The sequence below is a fragment of the Canis lupus genome, chromosome 28, assembly GCF_011100685.1.
Source record: "Canis lupus familiaris isolate Mischka breed German Shepherd chromosome 28, alternate assembly UU_Cfam_GSD_1.0, whole genome shotgun sequence".
NCBI classification, from domain to species: Eukaryota; Metazoa; Chordata; class Mammalia; order Carnivora; family Canidae; genus Canis; species Canis lupus.
Window position 1 is genome coordinate 40,651,555 of NC_049249.1, and position 26,418 is coordinate 40,677,972.

Consider the following 26,418-nt stretch of genomic DNA (forward strand, 5'->3'; position numbering starts at 1 on the left):
AGCTTTGCTCGTTACTCAGGGACGCGGCCCTCCCTGGGTTTCTACCCGGCTCGCGTGGTCGTGGCTGCTGCGTGGTCAGGGCCATGGAAACGCAGTGGAGCTCCCTGGGGAGAAACGGGTGTCTGGTCTCCCTCCGTGTCTGCAGGGTCCGTCTCCACCTGCGTGGGGACACCGTCCCCAGACACCTGCTCGGACAGTACGGAGCAGGGTGGGCTCCATTGCGCTCGGAGCCCGCTTCTGTGTGCATGGCTCAGCGCCCAGCCCGAGCCACACGCTGTGACAGGCTGGAGCACCCTGAGCGTGGCGGGGCGACAGCCCCCCATGTGGGCCACAGCCCCGCGGCACCACGCGCCCCCTGCACCGTCAGAGCCCACGGCCCTCCGTGAGCGGCGCCACGGGTCGTGACCATGCAGGCAGCACGCCCACCTAGGAACTGCCCGCGGGGTCCCTTCCCTTCCGACGACCACGCGGGAATATCAGCAGGGCTGCTCGACCACTCAGGAAATCTCGTCCTCCGGTTTTTGCAGGAGCGAGACAAGCTTTTAAGATATCGGAAGCAAAGAAAGAAAATGGCCAAACTCCCCAAGGTAAAGTAGACGAAGTCCACGTACGCGTGCGCAAAGCGTGTGCTTTTAGAAGCCACTTCACGTGACTGAGTTTCTCCCTGGAGGTGAAGAGAGGATAACCTCATTATTTCTAAAAATTGCCACCGTATAGTAACCAGAGCGAGCCCCAAATCAGTACTCTATGGTTTTAGATTTAAAGCTCCTACCTTCTTGCTTTTTTAAATTTCCCAGAGAGGTCAGGATTCCTGACAGCGGGGAGGAGGGTTCGCCCGGGCGGCCTTCCCCTGCCCGCGTGGGGGTGAGACTCCCGTTGCCCTGGGCCGCGGTCCCGGCCTCCGCTGCACCAGTGTCCGCTGGGCCCCGCCGGCCCTCGGGCAGACCTGCGCCCCGGGAGTCTGAAGCACAATCCTTTCCTTTTATTTTTTTTTAAAGATTTTATTTATTCTTGAGGGGGGGGTAGCAGAGACCCAGGCAGAGGGAGAGGCAGGCTCCATGCAGGGAGCCCGACGCAGGACTCGATCCCAGGACCCCGGGGTCACGCCCCGGGCTGAAGGCGGCGCTAAACCGCTGAGCCCCCCGGGCTGCCCCACAATCCTTTTCGACAGTTATAAGCTTTTCACTAGAGAATGTTCAGGAGATGTTCCCGGGGACTCTCTGCTTTATGCAAAATGCGTGTGTTTTCTTGTTTGGGTTTTGAACGCTCGAGGGTGTCCTCAGGCAGGCTGGAGAGGCTCCGGGGCCACCAGTGCCGCTTAGCTGGTCCCGAGAGGCCCGAGGAAGGGGGACGGGCGTTGGGCGCTCTCTCCCCTCAGGGTTACTGCAGCGCATTTAGGGAGCTTCTGGAGGCCCGGAGGGAGCCTGGACGCACCGTCCCGAGGGCACCAGCTGGGGGAGGCCCAGGAGGGCGGGCGCTTCCGTGAGGCGACTGGGGAGACACCAGGCGATGGGACAAAGGCCAGAGCCATCAGGACGGGCCGGTGGCCAAGGGCGGGATGTTGGTTGACGAAGGCGTGGAGCGCTGGCCACAGTCCCCTCCGACTTTGGTGACCGACGACCTGCACGGCTGGACCGTGAAGGGGCCCGTTGGGGTCTCGGCAGAAGGAGGACCCAGGAGGCTCCGGTGACCGTCTGGGCCAGGAGTCAGGGCGAGTGTCAGGGACAGCGGCAGGAGGGACTTGGACGGAGTGGAGGTGGACGTGGGGCGAGGAGGGGACGCAGGTCCACGTCTGGGCTGACTCGGTTCCTTTCGGTCAGAAGCCGGTGGTGGTGGAGACCTTCTTCGGATATGACGAAGAGGCCTCCCTGGAATCCGACGGCTCTTCCATCTCTTACCAAACGGACAGGACGGACCAGACCCCGTGTACCCCTGACGACGACCTGGAGGAGGTAGCTTCCCCCCGGGCTTCTGGCCGGGCAGGGCCGGGGGCAGGGCGGGGACCCCGGGGCGTGGGGGTGGGCTGGCTGGCCTCCCTGCTGCGCCCCGGGCCTGGGATCCCGCACGTGACAAGGGCTCCCCGTTGCTGGCTGCCCGTGCGTCCGTCCCTTTGCATGCGCTCAGCCCTCACCCCGCTGCCGAGCCCGTGCCCGTCCTACGGTGGTACGGGGCCTCCCTGCCCCTCCAGGGGCTGAACCACGCCGTGTGGGGAGCTCGGCACCAACGCCAGGGGCCCCGCCGAGGTGGACGTCAGGGCCACCAAACAGTGCGGAGCAGCGTTGCCTCTGACGAAAGCACAACCAGCCTGTCCTGCCCACCGGTCCTTCTTCCAGAAGGAACCACCCCAAATGCAGGCGGCCGTCGGAGCCCCACATGTGGGGGGAGGCCTGTGCTTGGCTGGGTCTGACCGGCTCGGCCTCTGGGGCCAAAGGTCAAGGAGTGGCCGGCAGTCCACGGCCGGGACAGGCCCAGAGGCGCTGGAGGGTGGGGCCTCCCCTGGCAGATGCGGGCGGGTGGCCCCGTGGCCATGCACCTGCTTGGAGACCAGATGTTGTGGCACAGCTGCTCCAGTGGCCTCGGGGCGCGGGGGGAGCTGGGGCCAGGCTAGGGTTCCATGTCAGAGCTAGGCCTAGGTCTTGGAGCAGCACGCACGTCGGGGTGCGGGGGGGCCCCGGGAAGGCAGCTGCCCCCCCCCCCCTCCGTCCCCCTGGGGCAGCAGGTGTCCTCGTAGCCGGAGGAGGCATTTGGGCCTCACGGCAGGAAGGGAGCCTGCAGTGCGAGGTGGGGCGGGGGACACGCACTCGCAGGCCCAGGGCTCACCTGACACCCCCCCCCGCTGAGCCCCCGGCCTGGCTGCCGGCCGTGCGGCTCACCCTGGCCTCCGTGTAGCCAGCGGGCCTTTCAGCTGGGGGCTCGGGGCTCACCTCCGGGGCCGCAGGTGACGCCGCGTCTCTCTGCACCTGCCCAGGGCGTGGCCAAGGAGGAGACGGAGCTGAGGTTCCGGCAGCTGACCATGGAGTACCAGGCTCTGCAGCGGGCCTACGCCTTGCTGCAGGAGCAGGTCGGAGGGACGCTGGACGCCGAGCGAGAAGTTAAGGTCTAAGTGACTTCCACTCCACGACGTTCCGGCTCCCGCTGGGCTCCTCCCCGCTTGACCCCCGGCCTTGGCAGGGACACTTGCATCGCTTCACCTTCCGGGCCGAGCCCTCTCTCCCACGGTTATTGTCGGGGCTGCTGCTGCTCGCTGAGGCAGTTAGAACCAGTGGTCGGGAAGCAGCGCTGGCGGTCGGCCCGGCGGGGGTGGGACCTGCCAGGGCGGTCCCGGGTCGGGTGTGAGTGGCGGTTCCCCCCCCCAGCCGTGTGCGTCCCCTCCGGGGACTGGCTGGTGGACAAGGTGAAGCCTGCCCCCTTGCAGGCCTGCCAGTGGGGCCCCGGGGCAGCTCTCGCGTAGTCGAGGCGCGGACATGGAGAAGGGCCAGCACGGCAGCTCGGTTCTTGAAATTCGCTGAGATTATTCATTCATCTAATAAATTCCGAGCTCGGGTGCTGTCCCCACCTTGACCCTGAGCCTCACCAGGCGGGCCCTGCTGGGAGCAGGTACGTGTCCCCCTCCTGCCCCTGCTTCCCTGGACCCTGGGCCGGTGCTCATGCCCCGGCCACCAGAGGCAGGACACGGGGCGACGGCCGGCCTCGCTAGGCTGCGCCCTCCCCTCCCTGAGCCCCCTCCCCCCTGCCCTGTGGCTCAGAGAGGATGCCCAGCAGAGGGAGATGGGCTGCGTCCCTGTAGGCTGGAGGGCTCCCTGCCCAGCTGCCCCGGGGCCTGGGGCCAACCGTGTCCCCAGCCACACAGACTGGCTCTGTGACTCCAGCTGGCCGGCTGAGTGTGGACTCTGGGAGCCAGAGCGCAGGGTCAGTGGGGTCCCCTCCTCGCTGCCCCGAGTCCCTGGGCCTACGCCCTGTTGGCAAATAGACTGCCGAGAACTGTCTCCAGCCTCGCTTCTGTCACTGTGGCCCTGGGGGGGCGGGTGTCAGGGGCCTGGGGGGAGGAGGGCCATGTGGGCCAGAGAGGGAGAGCCGGATCCGTGGAGCCACCCGGAGAGGAACCCAGGGCCGGGCAGGGGGATACCCTGCCCTCCTCAAGTTGAGGGACCCCGACCCCAGCCCAGCTGGCCCAAATGCTCTGTGGGTGCTGGGGAGCAGGAGCTTGGTCGGAATGAAGTGCCCTGTGGCTCGGACCCTCTAGGGACACTGCGGGGCGTCTGCAGGGGCCGGTGGGCCAGGAAGGCAGGTGCACGCAGAATGCGGAGCACGAGGGGCCCCAGGACCGGCAGGGGCACCAGTGTGGGGTGGGAAGGGCGGCCAGGCTGTGCCGGGCAGGTGGCCGAGCCCTGCCTGTGTCCTCAGTGTCGCCCCGAGGCAGCAACAAGCCCCGGGCAGCGCCCAGCAGCGCTCCACCACTGCCCTCGTCAGCTGTTCCATCCCATCAGCGGAGATTTCCCCTAATAACCTCTGAGAGTGAATCTTAGGGCCTCCCCGCAACCTAACTGAGGCTGCTTGTCTCGCACGAGCCCCAGCGTCCTCCCCTCTGCCCAGCATGCCCTGCCCGCCAGGGGACGGCCACCTGCCAGGGGATGGCCCCTGCCGTTAGTGGAGGCGGAGGTGGAGGCCGGCTGGGGGCCTCCGTCCCTGTGGGCCGCCCTGGCTCGGAGAGAAAGTTTGACGTATGTGTCCTCCCGTCCTACAGACCCGTGAGCAGCTACAAGCGGAAGTGCAGAGGGCCCAGACGCGCATCGAAGACCTGGAGCAGACCCTGGCCGAGCAGGGCCAGGTGAGGGCGTGGAGCCCCGGTCCCGGGAGGCTAGAGTGGGGCTGAGTCCCGCCAGCATGGAGGGGGCCTGAGGGGCACAGACCCTTGACGAGGGGTTGTCCGTGGGTGTGCGTGGGGCTCACCCTGAAGACTGGCACCCCAGTGAGGCATGCAGAAACCGCGAGGCACACGTATCAGGGGAAGGGCTGACGCCTCCTCCAGCGGGCCTGACCTGCATGGACCCTGTGTCCCCTCCACCCCTGGAGGTGACCAGTCACGCCTCCACCGCCGTGGCCATCACCACCTCTGGGCTCTTCAAATACTGGGGGAGGCCATCCTCGCCCATGGCCATGGGCCTCTGACCTGCTGGATGGCGCAGCCGGAGCTGGACCCCACATGAGGCTGGGGGACGTCCGCGAAGGGCCGGGAGGGTGTGCATGGGGGAGCACCTGGCTCAGCACCGAGCCCTGTGCACACCCACGGTGGTCCTCAGTGTGGTAACTGGTGGGCGGGCGGCAGGATGGGCAAGGGGAGGACCCAGATGACACGGGGTCACGTTGCCAACACCCCCGCCTGAGCGCGTGTGGCCTGGGATGCCGTGTGGGCACCTGCGGCCCTTTCCCTGAAACACGCAGGCTGGCTCGCGCCCCACCACGCCGCTGCCTCTCTGCCCACTCCCAGAGCCACGCGCTCGGCGGCCGGGCTGGGCAGGGCCTTCGTGGACCCCGCCTGGACTTGATGAGTGCCCGGGAGCGCAGCGGCGGGGCGGCCGGACACACGCAGGAGGACACGCTCCCAGCGGGGTCTGATCTCACAGGACAGCCCCCGAGGGAACCTGCTCCTGCCGGCTCCGTGCCAAGGCCCCTGGACCCGAGACATCCGCGTGGCACCACGCCGTGCCTGGCCGGGGCTGGCCCGGGCCGGGAGTGCCGTCCACGCGGTGGCGCAATGGTCCCACTGGGAGCGGGGCTGCGTCGCCGGGGCCCTGTCCAGGCCCCTCCAAGGAAACGGAGGGCGAGGTGGTGGCTTTCACCCGCGCACGGCGTGGACGTCATCAGGGGCCGTTGCAGAAGCCGGGGGGCGGGTCCGGGTCCTCTCGTTGAATCCTCCGTTCTGCTGGGTTGTGGTTTAAACGTTGGCTTCGCGGTTCCTCCTGGCGGGCCTTTATTTCTCCAATTTAATTCTGTTTTCAAGGACATGAAGTGGATTGAAGAGAAGCAAGCGCTGTATCGAAGAAACCAAGAGCTCGTGGAGAAGGTAGGGCCCAGGTCCCGGCCCGGAGCGGGGAGCCCTGCACCCAAGGGAGCGGCCGGCCCTCCGCCTCTGCAGCCGGCCAGCCCCGCGTGCGCGGCCGCGTCTGGGCTCGAGTGGCCGCCGAGGCCCAGGGGACGCCGGGGCAGCCTTGCCCTCTCGAGAGCGCTGGCCTCACCCCCCAGAGGCCTCGGTGAGCCCGGGAACCCTAGTCCGGGGAGAGGTCCGCTGCGGGTCACGGGCGCCGGGCCTCAGTTTCCCGCACCGCCGAGCAAGCGGAGGGTGTGCGGTGGAACCAGGGCTTCCCGGCAGTGGCCCTGGCCGTGGCGCTCCTGGCTTCGGGCTCACGGGAGGCCCCCACACGCCGTAGCCCCGAGTCTGTGCCCCCCGCTGGGGCTCTGCCGGCAGCTCCCATGGGGCCCGAGCCCCTGCCTGGAGCTGCCCGGCCCTGCGCTGCCCCCGGGCACTGAGCGTCCATTCGGGGCCTCCCCCACCTCGTCCCCCGCCTCCGCCACTCCTGGGGCTGCGCTGAGGGCGGCGCTGGCAGCCTGCAGGCCGCAGACGGTGCTCGGCCATCACATGGCCCCCGGGCAGCTGGGGACGGTCCCCAGTGCACAGGGCTGCAGGGTGGCCGGACCGCGACACTCCAAATGGGGCCGGAGCAGGGGCACCATGTCCGAGGCAGAAAGGCCGGCGGGGCTCCGGCTGCTGCGGCCATCGTCACGCCGTCGTCACGCCACGGGGCCCTTCACCAGCCACCTGTCCGGCCTGGCAGAGGACGGGCAGCCACAGCCCACAGAGAGGAGCCGGCTAGCGCGTCCCCACCAGCCCTAGGGGCACCCCGCGACCCTGCTCCCCACTCAGCGGCAGCCTCTGACCCAAGCCCGTCACCCCCCACTGAAGCCGTCGGTCCCGCCCGGGGCCCGGCTCTGGCTGCCGTTAGGTCTTGAATCGTGAGTGACACCTGCTTGCTTCCCGTGGGCCCTCCGGGTCCGTCTTGAATCAGGACAGCTGTTTCTGGGGTGCTCTCGTGCACATGTACACTTGTGTGCAAGGAAATGCACGTGTGCACACATAACATTCATATGCATACTCGTGTGTACATGTGTTCGTGTTTTTCTGTACACACCCTGAGCACACTTAAACACTACGTGCACACTTAAAGGCTCACTTGTATACGTAACACCCACATGCACATAAATGCTTGTGTTCCCGAAAATACACGTATGCATAAATATTTGTGTGCACACATACTCATTATACACTGTAATGCACACTTACATGCTTCTGAGCACACACATTTGTGTGCACACATAAATGCTTGTATGCACACCGAAGCACTTCCATGCATAGACACTCAGGTACACACACATCCATACACACTTAAACATGTGTGTGCACACATAGATGCTCATGTACATGTACAAACACTGTGCACACTTACAATGCTTAGGTGCACACTTTATTTATTTGGGAGAGAGAGAGAGAGAGAGATACAGAGATAGTGAGAGAGAGCGAGCACGGGTGGGGAGGAGAGGGAGAAGCAGGCTCCCCACTGAGTAGGGAGCCCGATGCGGGACTCGATCCCAGGACCCTGGGGTCATGACATGAGCTGAGCTGATGGCAGATACTTCACACCGATGGTGCCATTCAGGTGCCCCAGGTGCACACTTTAAACCTGTGCTCTTCTCTGGCTACCGTGGACACGGGGTCCCATCCCAGGTGGGGGCTGCCCCGTAGCCTTAGCTGTGCCGCGTGGGAGGGACCTGCCCCTAATTGCACTTTGCTGGGTGCTGAGCCTCTGGATCCGTCTCCACTGAGCGCCCCTGAGCTTCCAAGCAGGGCATTCAGCTCCCCACGTTCAGTTCGGGGGATGGCCCGGGCCACGTGCCCCAGGATCATTGTGCTTACCCTTTGGAAGGCGTGCGTCTCACACGTCAGGTTTACCTGCTTCTGATTCTGTTCAAACAATCCCCTCATCAGTAACGTCAGCTCTGGAAGGGCCCAGGCAGCCGCAGCCCGTGGCTGCGCCGTCAGACCTGAAGCGCCTTCGGGCCCCGGGCCAGCCTGGGCTCTAAGCACTGTTCTGGCCACGGCGGGGCCGCATGGGGGCCTCTTACCTCCTCTCCCTTGACGGGCCTCTTCTCTCCCCATCTCTGCTCAGACCGGGCTCCTCGCCTCTCCGGGGGCTTCCAGGGCTCCTCACCCCCTGCCCGCACCCCGATTAGCCAAGGGGTGGGGACTCACCCTTTCCCACTAGGGTGGACCCACGTGGACTCCAGCTGGAGGGCGGGCCCTGGGCGCCGCGGGGGGTCAGCTGTCCCCACGAGAGCCGGAAGCCGTCAGGAAGGCCGAGGAGTCGCCCTCATGTGACCTCACCTGCCTTATTTTACAGATTAAACAAATGGAAGTAGAAGAGGGTCGGTTAAAACATGAGGTCCAGGATGCGAGGGACCAAAATGAGCTGCTGGAGTTCCGGATCCTGGAGCTCGAGGTGAGGTGCAGCGCGGGTGCGGGGTGCAGGGGTGCGGGGTGCAGGGGTGTGGGCGCCGGCGCGGGGGCAGAGGTGTCGTCCCCATGCCCAGCCTCCTGCTCTGTCCTAGGAGAGGGAGAGGAAGTCCCCGGCCATCAACTTCCACCACACCCCCTTCGCGGAAGGGAAGAGCCCCCTCCAGGCCTACTGCGAGGCCGAAGGCGTGACGGTAAATGGGGCCCCCTCCACGCACCCATCCCCCCTCCACGCACCCATCCCCCCTCCGCCCACCCATCCCCCCCCCATCCCTCCGCCCACCCATCCCCCCTCCGCACACCCATCCCCCCTCCACCCACCCATCCTCCTCCGCCCACCCATCCCCCCGGCGCACCCATCCCCCCAGCTGGCGCTCACCTCCCGTACCCCTGTGGTTGCTCTAGGACATCCTGGTCACAGAGCTGATGAAGCAGCTGGACATCCTGGGGGATAACGCCGTAAGTGTATGTCGCTCTCCTGAATTGTGCATGCCTCCTCACGCCAGCCCTCGCCCTCGCCAGCCCCCGGGGTCCGGGGACCCCCATGAGTCCTGCTGTGCATGCCACCGCTGCCGCCCACCCGCGCCCCCCTGCGGCCACAGCTGCTTGGGCCGGCCCCTGGATTCGGGAGCCCTCCTGCCCCTTTCTCATGTTGTTCCTTCGCCTGGCTGGGAGGCCACTAGCACCCTGGGCTCGGGGTTCCGGGCCTCCGCGCTGCAGGATGGGGAAGCCTCTGCTGTGCACACCCGTTTCCGCCAGCAATGCTGCTTCTGGACACACGCTCTCAGTTTCCGGAATCCCTGCCAGTCGTCAAGCTTTTCCACACCCTGATGGGGGTGGGGCTGCAGCTCCTTCCGGTATCTTAGACATCCCAGACCTCAGGGGTTCCCATGTCCTTGGTTTGGGGGGAGAGGTGGAGACCATAAATAATCTGCAAATCTTGTTTCGGGCACAATTCCAACTTCTACAGCAAACTCCTCGAAGGGTGCTGATTACGGAGTGACTCTACTCGTCGTCCTCCATCCATCTGTCCTTCCCTCCACCCTCTACCCTCCAACCATCATCCCTCCATCCATCTGTTCATCCTTCCTCCATCCTTCATCCCTCCCTCCATCCCCATCCATCCATCTTCTGTCCTCCATTTATCCATCTATCTATCCATCCTCCATCCTTCATCTTCCATTCCTCATCCTCTATCCATCCATCCTCTATCCATTTGTCCACACTCCATTATCCATCCATCGATCCTTCATCTTCTTCTTTATTCTCTATCCATCCATCCTCTATCCACCCTTCATCCATCTTTCATCCTCCATCCATTCATTCTCCATCCTCCATCCATCCATCCTCCATTGTCCATCCATCTATCCATCCACCCTCCACCTAGCTTTCATACTCTACCTGCATGTACTTCATTATCCATCCACCCATCCATCCATCCATCCTTCATACCTCCGTCCATCTCCCGTCCATCCATATATCTTCTATCCTCCATTTATCCATCTCTCCACCCAGTCATTCTCCATCCTCCATCCATCCATCTATCCACCCTTCATCTTCCATTCTTCTTCCATCAATCCATCCTCCATTCATCCTCCATCTATCCTTCATCCCTCCCTCCATCCTCCATCCATCATCCATTTTCTATCCTCCATCCATCCATATCCATCCATTACCTATCCATTCATTCATCGTTCATACATCCGTCCTTCATCCTTCATCCATTCATTCTCCATCATGCATTCATCCATCCACCCTCCATCCATCCATCTATCCTCTGTCCATCTTCCATCCATCTTTCATCCTCCATCCACTCTACATTATCCATCCATCCACCATCCATCTTCTGTCAGCCCTTTTTCCATCATCTTGCCTTTGTTGAGTCCCCTGCCCAACAAGCAGCTCATCTGTGCTAGAAGGCAGCCCCACTCCACCACCCAGAACATTTTCCCCAAGGTATACTAATAAGTACAGTCTACAGCTCGTCCTAAGACACCTTGGGCTTCCGTCCTGGTCACTACTCTTGAGAAAGAACCAGGCACTTGGTCAAATTAGTACACTTCATGAAGTAGAAGATGACAAAAAAGAGAAAAAAATGCATATGCAAACACACCCCTCCACACACACACACACACACACACACACACACACACTCACACCAAAACCCAGGTGCTCACACATTTTCTCGGGCCAGGTTGTTCTTGCTGGCAGTTGTGACATGCAGGGCCCTGAGTTGGCAGGGACGCTTCTCTCCTTACCCACTAATAGCGTGGGGAGGAGGCTCCACTGGTGCTATCTGCCCCCTCCCAGACCCCGTGCTCTCTCGGGGCTGTAGGTGGAGGTAGCATTAGCCAATAGCAGGGATGGGGTCCAGCCCTGAGTTATCAGGCCCCATCATGGGCTCTTGGGAACCATGTTGGTTAACCTTCTGATTCACAGCTGGAAAAACTGAGGCCCCAGAGGACACCTGCCCAGGTCACGGAGCTGATGTAGGATGAGCCTAGCTCTGTCCAGTTCAGTTCAGGGCCCCTCCCCAGCCCTGTAGATGCCTACTCAAGAGCACCAGTGGGCAGGACTGCTATGGAACTATCACATGGCCTCAGAGCATGAGGACAGAGGCTCTCAGGGACCAGAGGACACACCTTCAGGTTTTATACTCAGGTGACCCTGGGGAAAGCTCGGCAGTTCTTACTGACTGACGGGCCTAGAGGGCGTCCCTTCCGTGGTCATAGATGAGCATGGGGCGCACTTCACATGCATGTCATGACCCAGGACTGTGCCCCATAGAGCCTGAGCCCATAGATTCATTCCTGGAGCTCGGAGTGGCCCAGCTGAGGAAGCAGGTGACAGAGACAGCCTCGCCCCTACTACCTTCACAGCCAGGGCATACTAGTCCTGTGGCTGCTGGGTACAGACCGCCCCAGAGAGGCCACAGCCTCCAAACTGGCTACGTGGGTACCTGAACCCCATACCTCGGTCTGCTCAGGAGTCAGGGCCCTTGGAGTTGAGCAGGGGCTGGCAGGGCAGAGTGGTCGTCCATCCTCCCCGGCAGGGGGTACCACTCACCACCACTGTCCCTGGGCCGCAGAGGCACCGGTCACCCAGGGAAGGAGGAGCAGAGGCCAGGAAGGCAGAGCAGAAGGCACTTTGCCCAGGCTGGGGCATCGGGGTGTCGTCACCTCCTGGCCAGGCTGCTCACCCAGTGGGACCGTTGCAGGTCCTCCAGTCCAGTATAAGCTTGTCCCAGTAGGTTCTCCCTGAAGCCACTGGCTCGGCCTCCCTGGTCCCCTTCGGCCTTGGGAGGAGGGAGCACACCTGACCGCCTTTCCCAGGAGCTGGGGGTGTGAGGAGTGCCTGCCAGCCCCGCTCTGTGCTGTCGGGGTGCCCTGTGCCCCCAGGGCAGAGCTTGCCTCTGTGCCTACAGCGCTTGGTCACTGGCTCCCACCTCTGCTGACTGCTGCTACAGGAGTGGGGCTCAGTGAGAGGCCCTGCCTTTGGGGGAGCTCACACCCCAGATGGAGGGATTTCTGAGCAGGACTGGCCCTGAGCCAGGGGGTCCCAGGCTGTAGGGGGCTGTCCTCCACCTCAGGGATCCAGCAGGCTCTGCCCTGCTCTGCTCTCTGCTTCCCAGGACTCCGCGCCCCCCCCCCCCAGCTGCCCACAAGCCGGGCCCCGCCCGGTGCTCATGCAGGTGGCAGTCAGGGTCTGAGCGGGTGAAGTGCCTGTAGCCTCGAGATGCTCGTGGGCCCCAAAGCCAGACTCAGCCAGACCACCCGGGGGGCCCTGTGGAAGAGGCACAAATACAACATGTAGAGAAAAGGCAAGGACGCCAGGGACCCGAGCCATCTCACAGCCAGGAATACTAGGTCCCTGCCCCACGTCCCTAAGCGGGATTCTAACCAGTACTGGTGCAGGCTGCGTAGGCAGAGGCTGGCTTACACGAAGATGCGGGCGAGGGACGCTGGGGACACCGTATCCCCGCAGCCTGTCTCACGCCGCCCCACCCCACTGCCCTAGCAGGACTCACGGTGTCCTGAGCACCTGCAGTGGGAGAGCGGGAGGGGGCACATCAGAGTCACCAGGTGAGAGTAAAGGGGATTGAAGAGCCCAGGAGGCCAATTCAGTAAGAGTGACCTTACCTGTGACCCCTGTGCCCCTCATCACTCTCACTTCATTCACCCCTATCCGGCACCCAGGCACCCCCACTCCCCCCACCAGGTGCCCCCACTCTCCCCCTACCAGGCACCCCCATCCACCCCCACCAGGCACCCCGATTCACCCCCCCAGGCGCCCCCCCCAGGCACTCCTCCTCATACCCTCATTTCAATCTGGGTGCCCTGCAAGCCCCGCCCCTGACCACCCCTGTCTGCTTTGGGTGCAGAATCTGACCAACGAGGAGCAAGTCGTCGTCATCCAAGCTAGGACGGTCCTGACCTTGGCTGAAAAGGTAATGGCAGCTGGTGGCCGCTCTGGGGACAGGGCTGGGCTCCACTGGGAGAGGGCGCCGTCCTCGGAGGAGGGGCTCCTGGGGCGTGGGGTGGGGGGTCCGTGAATCCTGTGGGCCGCGGGAGGTCCCACCCACGCGGGGCCGTGTTTATAACAGCAGCCAGACTTCGTCCAAGGCCAACTCTGCCTCAGTTTCCCTCTCCTAAGGCCAGGCAATGGAGTGGGGCTGTGCACCACTGGCTTCCTGTTCACCCCACCAGGACCCTCCCCTGGGGGCTGCCCGGCCCACCCGGGCACCTTGCCCACAGCAGGCCCCGGCCCCCCACCCCCAGCCGGAGCCTGGTTGGCCCACGGTCAGTGCCTGGACCTCCAGCAGGAAGGAGAGGGCGTCCCGGGGGCAGGGCCTGGACCTCCAGCAGGAAGGAGAGGGCGTCCCGGGTGCAGGGGTGCAGGGGTGCAGGGGTGCAGGGGTGCAGGGGATGGGCCCGCGGCTGAGTGCTCAGGTGCACCTGTTCCCGCCGAACCCCCGCTCGCGACCCCTGGCCCGGGCGCCGGCCGCCAGCACACAAGCGCACAGCGCCCACCCCGCCCACGCCTGGGCCGTCCGAGGCGCCCGGGGACGGTGGGGTGGCTCTGGTGGCCACCCGAGAGGTCACCGTCACCTGCTCTCTCGGTTTGTGTCCAGTGGCTCCAGCAGATCGAAGAGACCGAGTCGGCCCTGCATCGGAGGATGGTGGACCTGGAGAGTGAGAAGGTTGGTGGGCGCCCGCCTTGTGTCCGCAGCAGGGCGTCGCCAGGTGGGTGCCCGAGGCCGAGACGCAGGTCCTCTTGTGTTTCAGGAGCTGTTCAGTAAGCAGAAGGGCTACCTGGATGAGGAGCTGGATTACAGGAAGCAGTCCTTGGACCAGGCTCACAAGGTCAGGCGCGGGCGGCTGCCGGGACCGGCCGGGGGCGGGGGCCTCAGATGTGGGGTAGAAATGGGGGAAAGTTGTGTACACACCGGCCGCGTCTTCGGGGGCTCGGGCCCACTTTCTGCCTCCGGGTCGGCGAGGTCCGAGGAGGCCTTACTGCGCCGGCAGCAAGCACCTTGCCCCGCGAAGGCAGGGCTCAAATGGATATTTAAAATGAGTTGAGAAAATAGGATTCAAAAAAAAAAAAGAAAGAAAAGAAAAAAAGAAATAGGATTTGTTGGAACGTCCCACATCTATGAGTTAATCGAGCACAGCTGAATGTTTGTTAGAGACGTTCTCGGGGTTCCCCTGCGTGCACCTGCTACTCCGAGCCTGTAAGTTGTACCCGCCTTTGCCCACGTGCTTGGCCTGTGGGAAGCCGCTGTCCCCGCTGACACCTGGGGGTGTCCCCACTGGGGGTTAGCGCAGGGATCTGGAGTCCCTGTAGACACGTCTGCGTCGCTGCGACACGGTCCGCGCTGATACTGGTTTGAGAAGTGACCTCTCGTTTGCGCTTGGGGCTGGCTCGGCTTCAAGAGCGTCCCGGGCTGGGGTTACCCCGTGGAGGCGCACGGCAGGGGGTTATCCCGGAGGCGGGAAGCCCCCCTTCCAACAGCATCACTTACACCCTAAGCCGATGCCACCTCCCTGCGCGGTGCTGCCCCGCGTGACTTTGTCTCCCTCTGGCCACCGGTCCGTAGAGCAGAGCGTGTCAGGGCGCAGTTCAGGAGAAGCCGTCCAGGGCCCCTACGGGCGGCCCGAGGACCGGCTAAAAGGCCAGGGCTTTGGAAGTGACCGTGAGGCCAGGGACGGCCTGTGTGGTAAGTCGGGGTGTGAGCGGCCGCCCTCTGGGTGCTTTCGGAGCACGAGGTCGCTGTGCGGAGGGCGTGGGGGGCTGCCCAGCCTGGAGGGGGCAGCGTGAGGTCTCTGTGACCCGCATCTGGACCCCGAGAGGCGAGGCTCTGCCCCCACTGAGGGCAGGCTCTGCTGCTGGTGACAGTGGCGGTGACGGTGGCCACTCGCCAGCCATTCGCCACGTGGGACACCTGCGGGAGCAGCCATCCTAGGGGATGGCGGGGGGCAGTGGCCTTGGAGAGCTGACCCAGTGCTCACGGGCCTTCCCAGAAACATGTGCCAGACCCACATTTCCTGCCCCCAGTGGGGGGCGAGGATGCTCGCAGTATCCGGGGGCAGGTGGACAGCCCTGAGCGCCCCCACCGATGTTCCCCGTGCTCCGGACCTGCATCCCAGACAGGTGCGCAGAGGAGGGGATCGGCTCCCCGCTGGGCCCAGGGGCCCCACTCCGGATACAGCTCAGTGGTGTCAGTGCAGAAGAGATGGGGCGGTGTGGGGGGTCGGAGAGAGGGCCGCGTAGGGCACACACTCGCACCCGCATCCCAGAGAGTGGGGCGCCCTGGGGGGCTGCAGGGCTGCGGACGCCTGCCCAGGCACCACACCCTCCCTGCTCTGTGGACGCAAGGCCACGGCTGGGGCGTCAAGGGGAGACGACGGTCCTGCCCTGGGGTGGCCACCTGGCTGTTCCTGCCCGAGGCCTCCGGGCGAGGCTGTGCACCCAGGGGAGCCCCGCAGGTGGCCAGCGGCTGGGCTCAGGGTGGGGGCAGGTCGGCCTGGGCACCTGCTTCCAGCTTCCTGTGAGGCCTTTGTGCTGCTGCTGCTGATGCTACAGGCTAAGCGCCACCCCCCCCCCCCCCCCCCCCGCCAGCTGCATTTATTTATTTTTAAATGCTTGGGCTTATCTTCTGCTCTAAGCAGTGGCTCTGATGAGGAGTTGTGAGCTGGTTGTGACAGCTGGGGACAGTTGATTTTGTGGCTGTCAAGGACAATAAAATCTAAAGTCGAAAGGCTTTCATTCTTTTTCTTTTCCATTTCCTAAAACGTCTGCTAAAGCTCAAAGGACTTTTCATAATCGTTTTGCCTGAAGAAAAAGACCCTTCATTCCTGAAGAGGTTACATCTTTTGATGGGAGGTTGGGTTTCTCGTAGTTTAAGACTGTGGTTTGTCCAAGGACCCCATCAGGGACATTTCCCGAGGAAAGAGCTACGAGTGTATTCCAGACCAAACTGGAAAATCTGGAGGAGTTTATCGCAGGGTCAGCATGCGGGCGGCTGAGTTGCAGCCCAGGGGTCATTTGGCTTTGGTTCCTGGTGGCTTCTGGGTCGTGCACCGGATTTCCCGAAGGTGCGGGAGCCCCCCACCCCCCGCAGCCCTCTCCTTGTCAGGGGCCCGCTCACGGCCCGCGGCCCCATCGGCCTTCTGTCCCTGCCTGGGGGGCGCCCAGGGCCTGGCTCCCACTCGGCCGGTCAGCTTCTCTGGGGTGTTCTTGTTGGGGGGGATCTGTGGGACTTGGGGTCCTTCCCCTAAGTCTGCAGTGAGCGCCGAGGCCCCTGGCTCTGGGGCAGCAGGAGTCCAGGGGCCGTGTGAGGCCTGGATTCTGGAGCCCCCTGCGGGGTCTGGGCCCCGGCTGTCCCCAGCGGGACCCTGTGCAAACTGCCCCGACATGTGTCGTGACCCGGGGCTAATAGGAGCTGCTGCCTCATGGAGGCGGGGGGGGGGGGGGGGGGGGGGGGGGGGGATCTTAACCCAGGTTGGGCCGAAGGAACCGGCACCAGGAGTGCAGGTGTTCTGGGGGTTTATCACCCGGACGGTGGAGGTGATGAAGCCGCAGGCACAGTAGGCACACGGGGCCCGGGCTCGCGGCTGGTGCAGGTGAGGCCGTGTCGGAGGCGCAGGGGGCAGCCGCCAGAGGGGGGTGCTCTCCCAGAGCCGGGGCCAGGAGAAATCCAGGTGTGGGGGCAGGACGCGCTCCCTCCGGGGCCCCAGGGGAGGGTCCTTCCCGCCTCGTCCAGCTCCTGGGGGCTCCAGGTGTCTCCCGCCTCAGCCTCCCTGCTCACGTGGCTCCCTGCCCCCCCAGGCCCCTGGGACTGCCTCTAGCTCCTTCTCCTTATAGGGACTCGAGCCAATCCCTTACGACCTCCTCCTAGCCTCATTCCCCCGCAGACCCTCCTTCTAAATAAGGCCAAGTTCCAGGGACCAGGTCCTAAACCTACCTTCTTGGGGATATGATTGCCCCACTGCGGGTGGCACTGAGGACCCCGGAGTGGCCTGGCTTCCCCTGGGGAGCCGCTGGAAGTCCAGGACCCCCCCCACTTCTGTCCTTAGGTCTGACAAACCCCTGTGAGCCCTGCCCTTCTTCCCGCGGAGCCCCAGGCTTTGAGGAAGGCCGAGAGCCGAGGAAGAGGCCTCCCCCCGCGGGCCCTCCGCCGTCCCTCGGGCCGCCCCCTACTCTGGTCCCCGGTCTCCCCAGCGTTAGCATGAGCCGGGAACCTGCCCCTGAAGGGTCACTGCACACACAGACGTTAGAAGTGAATGCTCTTGTCCTAATTACTGCGGGACTGGGTTTCCGCTCTCCAGGCGGTGGGGTAAGCGGGTCGAGGAGGAACCAGCCTCTGTGTGGGGCGGCCCGCAGCCCCGAGCCCCCAGGGGTCAGGCCCAGGCCGTCCTCTCACCCGCAGCCCACACTGACGCTCCCTCCCGCCCCCAGCACATCCTGGAGCTGGAAGCCATGCTGTACGACGCCCTGCAGCAGGAGGCGGGGGCCAAGGTGGCCGAGATCCTGTCGGAGGAGGAGCGTGACAAGCTCAAGGTGGCCGTGGAGCAGTGGAAGCGCCAGGTCATGAGCGAGCTGCGCGAGCGGGACGCCCAGATCCTGCGGGAGCGCATGGAGCTGCTACAGCTGGCGCAGCAGGTGCGCCGTGGGGGGGTCAGCGGGGGGGGCCGAGGGGGGGGGCCGAGGGGGGCTGGCCGCTGCATCCCGGACTCGCAGGCCACACCCTCCCAGGGGTGCCCTCCAGTGGCCCCGCCCCAGGGCATACCCTCCCGGCCACGCCCCCATGATATACCCTCCAAGGCCATGCCCCCGCGATGTACCCTCTAATGGCCACGTCCCCACGTCCCCACGATGTACCCTCCGATGGCCACCCCTCCCAGGGCGTGCTCGTCAGCAGCCACGCCCCACAGCGGGCTCTGTGCCAGGCTACCTGCCCCAGCAGACCAGCCTCTGGGTGGCACATCCCCTCTCTTGGGACCCCTGCCGCGGGGTCTCTGAAGTGCTCCCTCCTTCAACCTGTAAGGACGAGGGGAAGGTGTGGTCTGGGAAGCAGCAGCTCCGGGGCTGGGGGCAGCCGCTGGCCTTCCCTGACCTTGGGCACTTTAGGACCTCAGGCCCATGCGGCCTGTCCATGTCTAACAGAAGGTGAGGGACCCTGGCACACCGGACAGCCTTGGTGTGGAAGATCTGCCCCCGCCCCCCGCCCCCCCGTGTGTACCGCGGGGCCTGGAGGGGGCCTCTGCGCACAAAGCTCAGCTTGCAAAGTCAGATAAATCAGCAAAACAAGCTGTACCATGAGCATCCGTGGGGGACGTCTGACCGGAGACCAGTCAGCTGCCGGGACACTCGCTGCCAGGCTCAGGGGGTCAGCGCCAGGGCTGCTACCCGTAGGCGCGTCCTTCCATCAGCCAGGCTGCGGCCAGAGCTCGGCTGCCTCCAGGGTCCAGGCGTGGCACGCGTGTCCAGAGGGGACGCGTACAGGGCATCTAGTGGGCCCGGCATGCAGAGGTGAAGCCTTGGCGTCAGGCACCGGGAAGTCCTCCCTGGGCCTGGCTTCGTGACCCTCGTGGCGGCTCTTGGTGCTGCTGTGGTGGCACTTGGGGAGGGCGTGAATCGGTTCCTTGGGGCTCCAGCACGTGGTTTATGATCTGAGGTTGCAGGGGGCGGGAGGAGCAGAGCGGCTGGCCGGGGAAGGCTGTGTCAAGCGGGGAAACTGAGGCGAGCCAAGCTGCCACCCTGCTCCGCCATGGCTGGCGGGCAGCGGGCGGTCTCAGGGAGAGGAGACCGCGACCTCTGGCTGCTCCGGGCCCGCGTGGCAGCGGCTCTGTGACGGTCGTCCGCCGCCTAAGTGAGCGAGCAGCTTGGGTTCTGATGTTCCCCCTTTTACCGTTGCAGAGAATTAAAGAGTTAGAGGAAAGAATAGAAGGTCAGAAGCGACAAATAAAGGAACTGGAAGAAAAGGTAACAGACACGCGGGTGTGGGGGCTTGTTTTGTCTCCTGGGTGCACCGAGAGCTCCTGCGTGGCCGTCAGTGCGCCCTGGGACGGGGGCGCTGGCCAACGGGGAGCGGTTCCAGGACCGAGGCCATGGCCCCGCCGGGCCACCTCGCAGGGGCCGCGTCCCGTCTCTCGCGGACTCAGTTTCCCCGCTGTAGCCCTGGGAGCTGCGCAGGGACCTCGGGTCCTTGTCGTGCTGGTGGCCGTGCTGGAGTACGGGATCTCTCCACCTTCACCAAGCAGTTGGCCTAAAAATCAAATCCCCGAAAGCCTGGGTTTCCCTCTTGAGAGCAGGCCGTCTGTGCAGCCCCGGTCTCTGGTTTCCGGTCCTTAACGCACTTCCTTGGGGGCTTAGGACACTCAGCGCCGCGTGCAGTGAGTTTGGGGCCACGCAGCTCGGGGCTCGGGGCTGGGCTGGCTGGCGCTTTTCCTGGACCCCCAGCCCTGCCAGGTGTGGAGTCACAGGTGCTCTGTCCACTCACGGTGACGGCCGACGTGGGGCTCCCCAAACTCGGGTGCCCCAGAGGGAACCCTGCCTCTTGTGGGGTTCGCTCAGTTTGGGGCAGTTCTTTTTGTGATTTACGGATGTTTCCACGAGAAACACGGGGAGGCAGAGACACCGGCAGGGGGAGAGGCAGGCTCCCTGCGGGGAGCCCGATGTGGGACCCGATCCCAGGACCCCGGAGTCATGCCCTGAGCCCAAGGCACACGCTCAACCACGGAGCCCCCCAGGCATTGCAGACTTAGGGGTGTTTTAATATCTCCGTGGTCGCGCTGATGTCCGGTTCTTGGGTCGGTCCTGCCGTGGGTGGATCTCCCCAAATGACCATCTGCCTTCCCCACCGAGAGAGGCCGCACCTCCCTGCCTCGTCTCCCCGAGGAGCCCCCAGGGCTACACCTGCTCAGCCCAGGCCCCCCAGGGGCAGCCCCCCCCCCCCCGCCCCTTCCCCGGCCTTTGCGGTGTCTGCCCAGCGGTCGTCATGGTAACTGTGCGGCCCTGGGGTGCGGGGAGCGCCCTGAGCCGCCCCTAGAACCCTGCAGGGAGGAAGCAGAGAGCTGTTCCTGCAAATAGGATTTGCTTCCCTGTGGACGCTGACGCGCTGGAAGCTTCCACTGGGCCCTGGGGGGGTGGGGGTGCTCTTCTCAGGGCGCCAGCCTCACGGCACATGCGCAGTCTCTCCCCCGCAAATAAACCTGTTTCCCTTTGCGTCTTAACGCAAGAGCCCTAGTTTGTAGTAACTCCTTGGATTTTAAACCCTGGACGTGAATTCCCTTGATGTGAATTCCTGGCTCCCGTGGCTCGGCCTTCCTGTCCCCGAGTGGCCCTCCCCGGCCCAACCCCACAACCCAGGGGCAGCCTCGGGCTCCCATCTCTCCAGGCTGCCAGCTCTTCGCCGGTGGGGGCACCAGGCCTGTCGGGGCACTGGGTTAGCCCGGCCCTCGGACATCCCGCACCAGACCCCAGCCTCAGCTCCGCAGAGGAGGGAGCAGGGGTGGCGGGTGGAGGGCGCCAAGGGGCGTGGGGGCAGCCCTGTGCTCCGGGGTTCCCCAGGATGCCCGCACCCTCCCCACCCCTAGCACCCTCCCGCCCCCCAGCATGCCCCGCACCCTTCTGGCCTTCCCCCCAGGGCACCCAGCACCTTCTCGGGGCCCCCCCAGCACCCCCCGCACCCTCCCTACCCCAGCAGGCCACCCTGCACCCTCCTGCCCCCCCAGCACACCCGGGACCCTCCTGGCCTTGCCCCCAGGATGCCCAGCACCCTCTTGGGGCCCCCCAGCACCCCCCACACCCTCCCTACCCCAGCAGGCCACCCCGCCCCCCAGCACCCACACCCCCGGCGAGCGCACCAGGCTCCGTGCCGGGGAGGCGTCTTGTTCTGTCTGTGTCTCCTTTCCGCCAGAGCTCTACAAACTCTTTTTCTCTCTCTTCCCCTCCACGTCCCCGCCCTCCCCATCCCTTTTCAGTTTCTATTTTTGTTCTTATTTTTCTCCTTAGCTTTCATTCTGTGGTCTTAGCTCGCCTGGCCCCGACCGGGTGAGTATGTCCTGGGCTGGTGCTGGTGCAATCTGGGGACGGTCCCCGTCTAACACCCGCCCCCCCCCCGGGCCCACAGGGCTGCTGTTCCAAGGCCTCCCCTGCAGCCTTGAGAGCCCTTGGGCAGCCCCAGGGCCAGGATTCGGGGGTCAGAGGGCGCGAGGGAAGGAGAGGACCCCGGAGGGGGCCTTCCCCCGGGTAGAGGCCCCCATGTGCTCCGAGTCCCCACGGCCCTCTGTCCTGTCGCGCTCCGCTGCGGCCTACGCTAACACTCGCCCAGAAGTGCCCGGGCCGCCGTGAAGCCGCTCGTGCTCCCCGTGGCGTCGTTACTGTGGCTTTGCCAGGGCCACGCGCTGCTTCCCTCCGACAGGCCTGGCCCATGCCCGGCCCTTCCCAGGCTGCGGAGAGGCTCCCCTGGGGCAGCGGCATCCCCCCTCCCCCGACCTCCCCTCCCCTCCCCCCCAACCCCCCTCCAGCCCCTTCCTCTCTGGAGGAGCCTCCCTGACCTGTGCCCCGCGTCTCCTTTCTTCCAGCCCCCAGAGGAGCCAGACCCCTTGCCCCCAGCCGGACCAGAGAGCAGTGGGGGCCCGGGCGGCAAGATCCCACGCCCCGTCTCGTCCCTGAAGCCCCAAGAGGATCTGGTGTCTGCGGACCCCGTCCTGTCGAGGAAGAAGAGGGAGAAAGGGGGGCGTTGAGCACCTCTGAGCGGGCCACTGTCCTCTGATGAGCCAGTTTTAGAACTAGTTTTCTGACTGGGGCTCCTCTGGAAGAGGCCTGGTCTTGGCTGCCGGACCCTGGGTCCCTCCTCGGGACGCAGCCTCCCAATCCCGGTGACAGGGATGCATAAGTTCCCTGCTGAGCAGGTGCAAAGAGCCGCTTCTGTGCAGGAGCGTCCACAGCCCTACACTCCCACCTCATGGCCCCTTGATAGCGCAACACACGTCTCAGATGGACCGGTCAGAAAGGACGCAGGCAGGCACCCCACAAAATGACACCCCGAAGCCTGTGGCCGCAGAGGCGACCTTCATTCAGGGAAGCCCAGACGGGTCACGGAGGATGTTCCGAGGATGGTTCCCCCGACCCCTCGGGTGGCCTAGGAGGACCCGGTCGCTGGGGTCCTGTGCACCTGCTGGCCAACGTGTCCCTGCCTGGTTTATGACGCTGTCAGCTTGGGAACAGCGGCGGCTGCTGCCCCACCGTGCGTCAACCCCAGGCTTCCAGGCCAGCCTGAGCCGCCCGGAGCAGCGCGGTGGGACAAGAGGGCCTGGCTGTCCTGGGATGCAGAGCCCCAGGCACCGCAGAGGCCGTGGGCAGCGGCCGGCTGGGGGGGCCCGCGCTGCCCCGTGAGGCTAGGGCAGCCACGCACTGTGTCCTGCAGACACGAGAAGGGAGCCCGACATCCTGGTGACACGCAGGTAAGTGCTGCGTCCGTCCACGGGAGGCCGGGTTTCCCCTCCCCGCTGTTCGGGGCCCTCGCGTGTCACTGCCGCACCGCCTCTGGCCTCGTCAGCCTGCTTAGGGCGGCGTGGTCCCGGCGGAGATGTGGGGTGCTCCGCTGGGACCTGCCTGCAGTGGGAGCCCCGGTGTCTGTCCAGGCCAGTGGAGACCGGCGGGGCTGGCTCACGTCCCACCACCAGCCCTGCCCAGAGTCTGCCCCCCACCCCGAGGGCATCCCTGGGCGGGTCCTCAGGGTCCCTCCTGTGCTGACCCCGGGGGGCCTCCTCGCCCGGACCCAGGACACTCCCCCAGGCCCCCGAGGGTGTGCCAGTGGACGTCCCTGAGCTTCGAGGTCCGACGGTGGCCTCATCTCCCGGCGTGAAGGGCTGTCCCAAGGGCTCCAGCCCCCGTGGGGTCCACTGGCCGGCACTGCCCCCCCCCCCCCCCCCGCCTTCCAGGAGGGCCCTGCACGGCTGAGGCTGCCTTCCCGGCAGTCTCCTGAGCTGCGGTGCTTACGGGGCCTGCTGAGGTGCTGCTGGAGGCTGAGCGAGGTGCTGGGCCCCCTGGGGCCGCTCAGGGAGCCCCTCCTGGTCGGGGTCCCTGGGCCTCAGACGCCGGGGTGAAGGGCGCGCCGGGACAACGGACGCTGTTCCGCTGCCTGTTCAGAAAGGGGACGGTGACAGTCATTATCGCTCACGTAGTACGAGTGGCGCGTATTCCGTTGAAGAGGCGCGTGACGGCCTGTGGTCAGCCTGCCGCGGGCTCCGGGACACGCGTGGCCCCAGGGCCCTCCAGGGGTGCACGGGCTACAGAGCGACCTCTCAGGCGTCGTGGGGCCAGCGGCCCCGGCCCAGAGACGCCCCGGGCTACACCTGCACCCACCCACACCTGCCCTGGACACCTGCGGGCCGCGGCCCCGGGCTGCCTTCCAGGGCCGGCTCTGAGCGCCGCAGCTGGCCCGTGAGCCCCGGGAGGCCCAGCAGCTCCGACCCTCCCCCCCCCCCCCCGTGAGATCCCGTGAGCGGTGGCCCCAGGGCCAGCCCTTTCTCTGATGTTGAGAAGGAGCCGGATGGGCTGGGGCGACGCTGTGGCCCAGGGTCACTCACCCCGTGAGATGACGTCGAACGTTCATCACGGGGGATGGTAACGTCCAGCACTTGGTGACGGAGCACCTGCCGGGCTCTGCCTCCGCGGGCCGCGTCCCACCTGGTAACTACGCGGAGCAGGGGCCCCCGAGGCCACGTGTCCCGTTTCTCCATGTGCTTCTGTGCACAGAGGTTGGCGCCTGCCAGTGGCCTCCCCGGGCCCGGTGACCCCTGCTCCCTGACGGGCCTCCCTGGGTCCCGGTGACCACGGCACCCCGATGGGCCTCCCTGGGCCCAGTGACCCCTGCTCCCCAACTGGCCTCCCTGGGCCCGTTCCTGCTGCTCCGTTCCGTTCTCTGGGGAATCCGTGCCCGTCCCGCCATCGCTTCCTCCATCCAGGTGTTCACGCCCGCACCTTTAATCCACTCTCTGGGTGACCGCCCACCGTTGCTGCTGTCCCACCTGCACCACCGAGCACCCGCCCACCCCGGCTCAGCACCTCCTGACCTGCCCCCCCCAGGGTGCTCCCGGGTCGAGCGTCCCTGCCCCAAGGAGCGCTTCCTCCTGCTGCCAGGGGGTGGGGGGTGTTTGGGAGCCGACCCCTTGGATAGTGGGGGGCGGGGCATGATGTCTAGGCCGCCCTTGGGGGCGCAGCGTGGAGCTACTCAGGCACCCCCACGCCCGTGCGTATTTCTGCATCTGTCACATATCCGTCCATCCATCCATCCGTCCGTCCATCTGTCCATCATCTCTCGATCCATCATCTATCTGTGGATTGTCCCTCACCTGGGATGAAGCCGTGAGTCCACAAGGTCACCCCAATCCCCGGCCGACCAGTCAGGATCCGTTCCAGCCCCATCTGTAACTCCTGCCTTGGCCTCCCACGGTGCACACGCCTCGCCAGCCCGTGCACGGAGCGTGCTCACCGCTTGCCCCAAAAGGAGGCTCTGCTGACCTGGTGACCCCACACACAACCCTTTCCTCGCTGGCCCTCGGTCCCCACAGGGTCCGTCTCCGACTCAGCCTGGCTCTGTCCCCCGCGGCGGCCGTGCTGTCCAGCGCTCAGGCCCCGCAGCTGATTTCTGCTCTAAGTCCGTGAGCTTCGGGTCTGGGCCTTGCGGCTCTCGGGGCTTTGGCACACGCGTGTGCCCCCAGTGCTGATCCAGCGCCATCCCCGCAGCCTCAACTCCCTCTGTGCCCTCTGCGGGCACCCGCCCCCACCCCTGCAGGCACCCTGTCCCACCCCACCCCTGCAGTCACACACCCCCACCCCTGCAGTCACCCACCCCACCCCTGCAGTCACTCCACCCCCACTCCTACAGTCATCCCCCATCCCTGCAGTCACCCACCCCACCCCTGCAGTCACTCCACCCCCACTCCTACAGTCATCCCCCATCCCTGCAGTCACCCACCCCACCCCTGCAGTCACTCCACCCCCACTCCTACAGTCATCCCCCATCCCTGCAGTCACCCACCCCACCCCTACAGTCATCCCCCACCCCTGTAGTCACTCCCCACCCCTGTAGTCACCCACCCCAACCCTTGCAGTCACCCATCCTCAGCCCTGCAGTCATCCCCCCCACCCCTGCAGTCATCCCCCCCTGTAGTCACTCCCCACCCCTGTAGTCACCCACCCCAACCCTTGCAGTCACCCGTCCTCACCCCTGCAGTCACTCCACCCCCACCCCTGCAGGCACCCCCACCCTGCAGTCGCCCCACCCCCACCCAGCCCTTAGTGTTGGACCTAAGGAAACTGGTTCAAATCACAATTGTTTTCTCCCATGTTTCCTTCTAGATCATGTGACTTGGTGTCTGGCACTTCTATCCAAGACTGGTTCCGAGTCCATTTTTGCACATGGGGCACGGGCTGGGTCAAAGCACATGTTTTGCCCGCGGTCATCCATCCCTTGCTCCGTCCACCCCTTTGTGAAGAGCTCTTCCTCTTTTGGTGACAATCCCCAGTCCCGCTCCGTGGCCAGCCCTGTCCCGGCTCGAGTGTCCTCCCCAGCCCCGAGTCCCTGCGCACCGGGAGGCAGGGGGAGGGAGCCGCTGCCTGCTGACGCCCCTGCGCCGGCCGCGCCCCTCAGCCTCGTCCCCACTGGTTCCTGGGGCTGAGGCCGGGAGCAGTCCGGGGCTGCGGGGCGACACGTGTGACATGAACTGTCAGCAGACCCAGATTTACAGCCGCCAGCGCGCAGCTGGGCGCCTCCCACGCCCGGTGGTGCGTCGCTCATGCGCGGCTTCCCCGTGGGCCTCGGAGGCCGCCGAGTGGCGGTGCCGGGAGCAGGGAGCAGCCGCTGTCGCTCAGAGCACATACGTCACAGTTCCCGAGCCTTGTGCACATGTGGGCAGGAAACTTCATTTAAAAAATATGTGTATAATTTCTCCATCATGACCCAGTGGAACTTTCTTTTTTCAAATGTGTTTGTTTACGGAGCAGAAGGTAAGATGCTCATGTTTCCCCGTAGAAGGTTCATCCGAGTGAGCAGCTAGCTCCTGAGGCTTCTCGTCCCGGGGGTGGTGGCTGAGCTCACGGGATTGCTGTCCTCGGGTGCTGCTTGTCCGTCGTGGGGGCAGGGACAGGGCGCCTGCCAGGTGGTGGGGCCGCAGACGCTGGCTCCTGCCGCGCGCTGCGGGGCCCTCCTGGGCAGCCAGCCGTGTGCCTGTCGGACGTGTGCAACCTCCGACTCCCGTGAAGCCACGGCGTGGCCACACTTGTGTGTCAGAGCGAGCCCGCGTGGAGGTCACTGCTGCTGCAGTCGTGTTGGGCCCGGG

At 65.2% G+C, this 26,418-nt stretch overlaps 1 protein-coding gene across 15 annotated transcripts in view; it reads left to right on the top strand.

Annotated features, from left to right (window-relative positions):
* Window positions 1-26,418, top strand: part of JAKMIP3 (Janus kinase and microtubule interacting protein 3) — a 97,378-nt gene that overhangs the window by 61,304 nt on the left and 9,656 nt on the right. For 5 of the 15 annotated variants that reach the window (XM_038579155.1, XM_038579156.1, XM_038579154.1 and 2 more), the window contains 15 exons: window positions 528-587; window positions 1,821-1,952; window positions 2,969-3,097; window positions 4,745-4,828; window positions 6,002-6,064; window positions 8,454-8,552; window positions 8,662-8,760; window positions 8,972-9,031; window positions 12,948-13,013; window positions 13,698-13,766; window positions 13,852-13,929; window positions 17,525-17,728; window positions 18,986-19,051; window positions 21,083-21,121; window positions 21,655-22,536. In XM_038579155.1, coding sequence (XP_038435083.1) covers window positions 528-587; window positions 1,821-1,952; window positions 2,969-3,097; window positions 4,745-4,828; window positions 6,002-6,064; window positions 8,454-8,552; window positions 8,662-8,760; window positions 8,972-9,031; window positions 12,948-13,013; window positions 13,698-13,766; window positions 13,852-13,929; window positions 17,525-17,728; window positions 18,986-19,051; window positions 21,083-21,121; window positions 21,655-21,816 — 1,410 coding nt within the window. In that variant the 3' untranslated portion in view covers window positions 21,817-22,536. Of the gene's footprint in view, window positions 1-527; window positions 588-1,820; window positions 1,953-2,968; window positions 3,098-4,744; window positions 4,829-6,001; window positions 6,065-8,453; window positions 8,553-8,661; window positions 8,761-8,971; window positions 9,032-12,947; window positions 13,014-13,697; window positions 13,767-13,851; window positions 13,930-17,524; window positions 17,729-18,985; window positions 19,052-21,051; window positions 21,122-21,654; window positions 22,537-26,418 lie in introns of those variants that run through there. The other 10 variants (XM_038579164.1, XM_038579168.1, XM_038579158.1 and 7 more) reach the window with 9 other exon arrangements.